Genomic DNA, 9,199 nt, shown 5'->3' on the forward strand with positions numbered 1-9,199 from the left:
ATTTTTTGATGTATTGTAATATTCATAAATTAATCCCAGTTTCTCCTTTAAAATCACATTCACTTTTCCCTCCATTGCATACATACATTCACAAACTTTAAACCTGGAGCCTCAGTATGAACCTGTCGCCGTGGTCCATGTTTGCAGTGTACGAGGAGGACGAGTGGGAGGTGCCCCGGGACAAGATCAACATTCTGCGCGAGCTGGGCCAGGGCTCGTTTGGGATGGTGTACGAGGGCATCGCCAAAGACATCATCAAGGGCGAGCCGGACACGCACGTCGCCGTCAAGACCGTCAACGAGTCGGCCAGCCTGCGCGAGCGGATCGAGTTCCTCAACGAGGCGTCCGTCATGAAGGCCTTCAACTGCCACCACGTGGTAACTATGGAGACCCATGTGGTTTTTGTCACGTAATATCGATGCAAACTAAATTAAAGAGGAGTAAAGCTGTGAGTAAATGTCCAGATGTGTTTGATGATTAAGACAGAGTGGATAAGATACAAATTAAATCATCGCGGACACATTTTATGAATTATTTGTATTCTTATTTGCCTTTAAACGTGCTCTTGATTACCGTATTTTCCTGAGTATAAGTCGCACCAGCCAAAAAATGCATAATAAAGAAGAAAAAAACACATATAAGTCGCACTGGAGTATGAAATGCGGTTAAAATATAAGTCATATAAGTATAAGTATAATAAGTATTAATCGCACCCCGGCCAAAATTATGACTTATAGTCCGGAAAATACGGTAGTTTTACTTTGGCATCTCGTGTTTTAAACCTTAAAATCAGGTGCATATCGAAAAGCAGACTTTACTTTCTATGAGTCAGGCGTTCCTTCATCTGGATTTGGTGTTAGCGCGTCACCTACTGGCAGCAGAGAGAACTATCGAGGGGAAAGGAAGAAAAGCTTGCTTGCCTCGACACGCCAACGCAAGCACGGGGCGTTACGAACACGTTTTGACCTCCAGATTTCAACCGAAACAAGTCTGAGAAATTTGTGAGTGTGTGAGGGTGTTTTTGTGAGGCTCATTGGGAGATGAATGGAACAAGCGTGAGTGAAGACAAATACGACATTAGATATGATTTTAATGACAGAACGATGTCGTAATACGGGTAAAAGCTCAAATAAATGTGTTCCTTTTCAGTCCGAGACCATTTGTAACAATCTCAGTTGACGGCTTGTATAATATATTGAGTAAACTTAATTCAAACGACAAAATAACTTGAGAAAAATGTGTGCGAGACAAACTTTGAAGATGATGCGAGTGAACTTTTGAAGCGGTTTCGTGGGGTGTGGTGTTTAACGTCGGGTCTGGTGGCGTGTAGGGGACAGTAACGTCTCTACAGAGTTTTCATTCTTCTCTCTCGTACGCTCGCAGTCATGACGCTGACGTACATATATCTGACATAACTGCGAAAACTGTCATTTAACCGCGCCACAGAACCAGTTTGAAGCGTTTCCTGGTCTGTGTGGCCTCCTCAGGTGCGTCTGCTCGGCGTGGTGTCGAAGGGCCAGCCCACGCTCGTCGTCATGGAGCTGATGACACACGGAGACCTGAAGAGTTACCTGCGCTCGCTGAGGCCGGACGCCGAGGTAAACGCGCACGATCCACCACGCCATTCGTCATCGCTCTACGTTTAAATCACGTCACAAACTCTTTCATGTTATACTTTCATTTTCATGTATTGAGCGAAATATATTGGAAATTTAAACAGGATTTCCTTAATTTCCCTAGAGAAATGAGATTATGACTCAGTCCCTGGTGTGGAACTATGGATAATGTCACAATTGTTGTTTTGGGGATGTGTGCAATTAGAATATCGAGTATATTGTTTGCAGTTAAGACTATTACAAAGTCGTTAAAAAGGGACAGAAACGATATAAAGTGATATTTCTGCACTTTTGTAGTTAATTTTATGATACATGAACATTTTGTGCTGGACTTTAACCTCAACCAAGACATTTACAGACACGTTTTAGCACGTTTTAGCATATTGTTATCAAGATAATGCAGAAATATATATAGAAATCGAGATAAATCTTTTTGTCAACATCAACCATTATTATTGGTTATTCGTAAAAGTGACTTAAATCTAATTTAATAGGGAAAATATTGCTCAAATATAATTAATTTCACTGCCGTTTTCTGTGAATTGTTTGGGATTTTTACACTTATTACACACAAACTTTTACATTTTACTTTTCAGTGTCATTAATGTTAGTTTTAAGTCTGACATTGCACTTTGACCCACAGCTTGATCTTTTATCGCTCGCTCATTTCACAGTGTCAAAATCGTACATTATGCCTGCTTTATTGTTCATTTTTTTGCGGTTTGTGAATGTTTGAGACCCCTGTAACGTGTCTGTTTGTTTGGGACCCCTGTAACGTGTGTATTTGTTTGGGACCCCTGTAACCTGTGTGTTTGTTTGTGACCCCTGTAACGTGTGTATTTGTTTGGGACCCCTGTAACGTGTGTATTTGTTTGGGACCCCTGTAACGTGTGTATTTGTTTGGGACCCCTGTAACGTGTCTGTTTGTTTGGGACCCCTGTAACGTGTGTATTTGTTTGGGACCCCTGTAACCTGTGTGTTTGTTTGTGACCCCTGTAACGTGTGTATTTGTTTGGGACCCCTGTAACGTGTGTGTTTGTTTGGGACCCCTGTAACGTGTGTGTTTGTTTGGGACCCCTGTAACGTGTGTGTTTGTTTGGGACCCCTGTAACGTGTGTATTTGTTTGAGACCCTGTAACGTGTGTATTTGTTTGGGACCCCTGTAACGTGTGTATTTGTTTGGGACCCCTGTAACGTGTGTATTTGTTTGGGACCCCTGTAACCTGTGTGTTTGTTTGTGACCCCTGTAACGTGTGTATTTGTTTGGGACCCCTGTAACGTGTGTGTTTGTTTGGGACCCCTGTAACGTGTGTGTTTGTTTGGGACCCCTGTAACGTGTGTGTTTGTTTGGGACCCCTGTAACGTGTGTATTTGTTTGAGACCCTGTAACGTGTGTATTTGTTTGGGACCCCTGTAACGTGTGTATTTGTTTGAGACCCCTGTAACGTGTGTGTTTGTTTGGGACCCCTGTAACGTGTGTGTTTGTTTGGGACCCCTGTAACGTGTGTATTTGTTTGAGACCCCTGTAACGTGTGTATTTGTTTGGGACCCCTGTAACGTGTGTGTTTGTTTGAGACCCCTGTAACGTGTGTGTTTGTTTGAGACCCCTGTAATGTGTGTGTTTGTTTGAGACCCCTGTAACGTGTGTATTTGTTTGGGACCCCTGTAACGTGTGTGTTTGTTTGAGACCCCTGTAACGTGTGTATTTGTTTGGGACCCCTGTAACGTGTGTATTTGTTTGAGACCCCTGTAACGTGTGTATTTGTTTGGGACCCCTGTAACGTGTGTGTTTGTTTGAGACCCCTGTAACGTGTGTGTTTGTTTGAGACCCCTGTAACGTGTGTGTTTGTTTGGGACCCCTGTAACGTGTGTATTTGTTTGAGACCCCTGTAACGTGTGTATTTGTTTGGGACCCCTGTAACGTGTGTGTTTGTTTGAGACCCCTGTAACGTGTGTGTTTGTTTGAGACCCCTGTAATGTGTGTGTTTGTTTGAGACCCCTGTAACGTGTGTATTTGTTTGGGACCCCTGTAACGTGTGTGTTTGTTTGAGACCCCTGTAACGTGTGTATTTGTTTGGGACCCCTGTAACGTGTGTGTTTGTTTGGGACCCCTGTAACGTGTGTATTTGTTTGAGACCCCTGTAACGTGTGTGTTTGTTTGGGACCCCTGTAACGTGTGTATTTGTTTGAGACCCCTGTAATGTGTGTGTTTGTTTGGGACCCCTGTAACGTGTGTGTTTGTTTGGGACCCCTGTAACGTGTGTATTTGTTTGGGACCCCTGTAACGTGTGTGTTTGTTTGGGACCCCTGTAACGTGTGTATTTGTTTGGGACCCCTGTAACGTGTGTGTTTGTTTGGGACCCCTGTAACGTGTGTATTTGTTTGGGACCCCTGTAACGTGTGTGTTTGTTTGGGACCCCTGTAACGTGTGTATTTGTTTGGGACCCCTGTAACGTGTGTATTTGTGGGTTGGCGCGCTCAGAACAACCCCGGGCGCCCTCCTCCCACCCTGAAGGAGATGGTCCAGATGGCGGCGGAGATCGCAGACGGCATGGCTTACCTCAACGCCAAGAAGTTTGTCCACAGAGACCTGGCGGCTCGGAACTGCATGGTGAGCCACGATCTCACCTGCAAGATCGGAGGTGAGGCTCGTGCCGCAGCGCCATCTGGTGGACACTGTGTTAAAGAGAGAGGCAGGAAGTGGAGGGTTTTGTTTTGTTGGATTGTTTTTGTTGTTTTTTTAAATGTGATGACGATTATTTTGCCAATCAATAAGAAAGAAAACAAAAGGAATAGGAAAAATGATGAGTTTGATCTACAAAATGAGAATTACAATCTAGTTAGTACGGTAATAATGGTTTTACATCATAATTATGACCCAAATTTTCATGATTGTTTTTTTTCCTCCATAGTTGAGCAGTCGTTAACTTTGATATTTTTTGTACATGTTCGTGAGGAGTTTCCACTTGACATAAGTAGTTTGCCAGGGTTTTTATGGGTCATTTTGAACTGTATGAAGTGGGAATTTGAGTAGAAATATGTACATTTCAAGTGCAGCTACGTATTTTAGTCAGTTTTTATCTTGATTTGAGTAAATATCACTTCAATCAAACCAAAAATATGTTGCAATACCAAAACATAACTTAACCAGATGTTTTATGTAGTTCAAACTTGTGATCACATTAGATATAATCAAAACAAAGAGTAAGACACAGAAGTTCAAACGTCTGGACAAAGCCGTGGACGTTTGAAAACACGTTCTGTCACGGCTTTGTCCTCGGCAATACTGTCCACTTGTCCAGATACTTGTCCAGATACTTGTCCAGATACATGTCCAGATACATGTCCAGATACTTGTCCAGACACTTGTCCAGACACTTGTCCGGACACTTGTCCAGATACATGTCCAGATACTTGTCCAGATACTTGTCCAGACACTTGTCCAGACACTTGTCCGGACACTTGTCCGGACACTTGTCCAGATACATGTCCAGATACATGTCCAGATACTTGTCCAGATACTTGTCCAGACACTTGTCCAGACACTTGTCCGGACACTTGTCCAGATACATGTCCAGATACTTGTCCAGATACTTGTCCAGATACTTGTCCAGACACTTGTCCGGACACTTGTCCAGATACATGTCCAGATACATGTCCAGATACATGTCCAGACACTTGTCCAGATACTTGTCCAGACACTTGTCCGGACACTTGTCCAGATACATGTCCAAATACTTGTCCGGACACTTGTCCAGATACATGTCCAGATACATGTCCAGACACTTGTCCAGATACTTGTCCAGACACTTGTCCAGATACGTGTCCGGATACTTGTCCGGACACTTGTCCAGATACGTGTCCAGATACGTGTCCGGACACTTGTCCAGATACTTGTCCAGATACGTGTCCAGATACATGTCCAGACACTTGTCCAGATACATGTCCAGATACTTGTCCAGATACTTGTCCAGATACATGTCCAGACACTTGTCCAGATACTTGTCCAGACACTTGTCCAGATACGTGTCCGGATACTTGTCCGGACACTTGTCCAGACACGTGTCCAGACACGTGTCCAGATACGTGTCCGGATACGTGTCCGGACACTTGTCCAGATACATGTCCAGATACTTGTCCAGATACTTGTCCAGATACGTGTCCAGATACTTGTCCGGACACTTGTCCAGATACATGTCCAGATACTTGTCCAGATACGTGTCCAGATACTTGTCCGGACACTTGTCCAGATACGTGTCCAGATACGTGTCCAGATACGTGTCCAGGTACATGTCCAGATACTTGTCCAGACACCTGTCCAGACACCTGTCAGCTGTGGTTCAGTTCACTTTCTTCTTCCCGTTTTGAGCTCATGTGTTTGTCTTTTGGCTGCAGACTTTGGCATGACCCGGGACATCTATGAGACGGACTACTACAGGAAAGGAGGAAAGGGCCTGCTGCCCGTGCGGTGGATGGCCCCGGAGTCTCTGAAGGACGGCGTCTTCACCGCTCACTCGGACTGCTGGTCAGTTCTGCTCTTTATCGTGCCACAGAGAGGGAGCTGGGCCTGGGATCAAAAGCTCTACTGCGTTATGTTATATGTCGTTCATTCCCACGGCAACAGTGCTCATCACTTTGAAACCGGTTGAATAATATTTAAAAAAATGAGCAGACACAAAACAGAAGGAAAAACATGTATGTATGTATTTAAGTATTTCACGGTTTGGCCAAAATATCGATTAAATGTGTGTTTTATTTATGTTTCATTTGTTAGATTCTGTTCAAAGTGCACATTTTAAACATGTCCAGGAGAAATAACATTTGGAAGACTAAATGTTACAGGGAAAAAGGGCCATGACAAAGACACTGATAAGGCACTGTATCCTGCACTATAAGGCGCACTTAAAAGCCTTTAATGATCTCAAAGAAACGACTAATCCAGTGTGCCTTATGTATACGGATTAATTACTGACCTCCAAGCAATTTTGTGTGGTACATGTTTATTTCACTTCATGCGCCTTATAGTCCGGTGCACCTTATACCGTATTTTCAGGAGTATAAGTCGCACCGGCCAAAAAATGCATAATAGAGAAGAAGAAAACATATATAAGTTGCACTGGAGTATGAAATGCGGTTACAAGTGTGAAAATAACAAATAATATCACATATAAGTCGCTCCGGAGTATAAGTATATAAGTATAAATATAAGTCGCACCCCGGCCAAAACTATGAAAAAAGGTGCCACCTATTGTCCAGAAAATACGTTATATGATAAATGATAGAAAATAGACCATTAATTGACAGTGCGCCTTATACTGCAGAAAATACGGTATGTTGTGTTGTTTTAAAATAAAGCAAATTAAGAAGAGTGCGGTCTTTGTGATTTGAGAGCTCTGGATTGGCCCGGGGCCCGGAGCTCGGGGCCTGAAGCTCGGGGCCTGAAGCTCGGGGCCTGGAGCTCGGGGCCTGGAGCTCGGGGCCTGGAGCTCGGGGCCTGGAGCTCGGGGCCTGGAGCTCGGGGCCTGGAGCTCGGGGCCTGGTTTCACGCTGCCTTCACTGTCCCGCAGGTCGTTCGGCGTGGTGCTGTGGGAGGTCAGCACGTTGGCGGAGCAGCCGTACCAGGGACTGTCCAACGAGCAAGTGCTGAAGTTTGTGATGGACGGAGGCTTTCTGGACCGGCCGGACAACTGCGCCGACAGACTGTGAGTATGAAACTAGAACTGAAACAAACGAATGAGCCCGAACCCGGCAAGAGGCACACACGGCCCAGTTCTGTTTGGGAGGGGTCTTTTTTTACTCTTGTGTTTTGATTGTTTTGGTAATTTTTTGTTTATTTAATAAGAGTTTATGAAATACCCTTAATATTTAATCATATTTAATAAAGGCAAAATCCTGATATTTGGGTTTTACTGGACAAATACTCTCAGAAATGTTGAGCCCACATTAGTTTTTTTAATTTTACCTACAGATATATTACAAATCATACTTTTTTTGAAGCTCAAAAACACTTTTGAAGCTTGAAAATCTAGCTTTTTTTTTAATTTTATTTTTTAAATAAAAAAATCAAACTAACTGACATTTCTAGCGTGGAAATTCAAAATTGTTGCCTCTTTGTTGCCATGAAGACTTAAAATTTGAAAAACTCTAAATAGAAATAAATGTATAATAATATATAAGAATAAAAAAACAATAATAATAATAATAAAGATAATAATGATTCAATAAATTATTACATTAAAGAAATAAATAAATTATTATACTAATATATAAAAAATTAATTAATAATGATAATAATAATTAAAATAAATAATAATAAAATAATAATAATGATTAAATAGAGTAAATAAATATTAAGAATGTCCTCTTTTCCCCCCTCTTCCAGACACAACCTGATGCAGATGTGCTGGCATTACAACCCCAAAATGCGGCCCATGTTCCAGGAGATCATCGAGATGCTGCGGGAAGACCTGCACCCGTCTTTTCAGGACGTGTCCTTCTTCTACAGCGAGGAGAACAAGCCTCCCGAGACCGAGGACTTCGACCTGGACATGGAGAACATGGAGAGCATCCCGTTGGACCCTTCCTCCTACTTCCAGCGAGAGGGCCAGAGCCTGGACAGGGACGAGGCCGCCTCCGTGGGCCTTTTGGGCAGCTACGAGGAGCACCACATGCCCTTCACGCACATGAACGGCGGCAAGAGCAACGGACGGATACTCGCTCTGCCCCGCTCCACGCCGTCCTAACGAACCTCTGCCAGGAAAAAAAGAAAAGAAAATAGATTAAATATATTTTCGTTTTATATCATAGACCTCACTGTATCGACACACTCTCGACAGCGCCGCCCAGGGCATCTCTCAGGACTTTATTTTTCTCCTTTTTACCGCGGATCCACAACCGAACGCCACAGGCAGCAGCAGCAGCAGCACGGCGGTGGTCCCCGATCGCACACGGCCCGGACCACCCACCTCGGACACTTATTTTGTATTTAAAAAAACAGAGCAACACTTGACTTTTCTCGTTCATGATTGTAGTTTATATACTGTACATAAAAATGCCAAGTTTGAGGCGGGGGAAAGGGGGCGGGGGGCGGGGACAAACGATTCAACTGTGAAACGAACTCTAAAACAAGAAGGCTGCTATAAAAACCCGATTTCCTCTCTCTTTCTCTCTTTCTCTTTCTCTCGACTTTTAAAGGGTTTGTCGCTACATATTCTGAGATTTTTTGGGTTCTTTTCTCTTCCTTTGGTGATATCAAGTGCCCTTCTGTTTTGCCCGTGGCCTACATCGCGCGTCGTGGCACCGCGCCCGAGTCCGTGTTACGCCAAAAGGAACCGAAAAGACGTTTTTTTGGGACTCGAACTCGAGACTTCGCTTTTTTAACAAACTCGAATCCACTGGAGAAGAAGCTGGTTGAAGTGGCTTACCTCCTTTATTATTAACTGCAGTATTCCGCAATGGCACAACAGGAAAAAAACACACACACAAGATTTATTATATTATTATTATTGTTATTTTTGTGATTTTTTTGGGGGTTACTTTTGGGTTTTTAATTTATTTACAGTTGTCTTTATGTTTTTTTTTTG

The 9,199-nt window shown here is 43.3% G+C and overlaps 1 protein-coding gene across 1 annotated transcript in view; it reads left to right on the forward strand.

The window, feature by feature from the left end:
- insra (insulin receptor a) overlaps window positions 1-8,370 on the forward strand; it is a 95,760-nt gene extending 87,390 nt beyond the window's left edge. Inside the window, exons 16-21 of the mRNA XM_072440783.1 lie at window positions 148-377; window positions 1,488-1,598; window positions 4,099-4,258; window positions 6,012-6,141; window positions 7,184-7,318; window positions 7,999-8,370. Of these exons, the coding sequence (XP_072296884.1) occupies window positions 148-377; window positions 1,488-1,598; window positions 4,099-4,258; window positions 6,012-6,141; window positions 7,184-7,318; window positions 7,999-8,359 (1,127 nt within the window). The 3' untranslated portion in view covers window positions 8,360-8,370. The remainder of the gene's footprint in view (window positions 1-147; window positions 378-1,487; window positions 1,599-4,098; window positions 4,259-6,011; window positions 6,142-7,183; window positions 7,319-7,998) is intronic.
- The last annotated feature ends 829 nt before the right edge of the window (window positions 8,371-9,199 follow it).

Source organism: Eucyclogobius newberryi, unplaced genomic scaffold (assembly GCF_026437365.1).
Source record: "Eucyclogobius newberryi isolate DKJ021-1_F unplaced genomic scaffold, fEucNew1.0.hap1 SCAF_12, whole genome shotgun sequence".
Taxonomy (NCBI): Eukaryota; Metazoa; Chordata; class Actinopteri; order Gobiiformes; family Gobiidae; genus Eucyclogobius; species Eucyclogobius newberryi.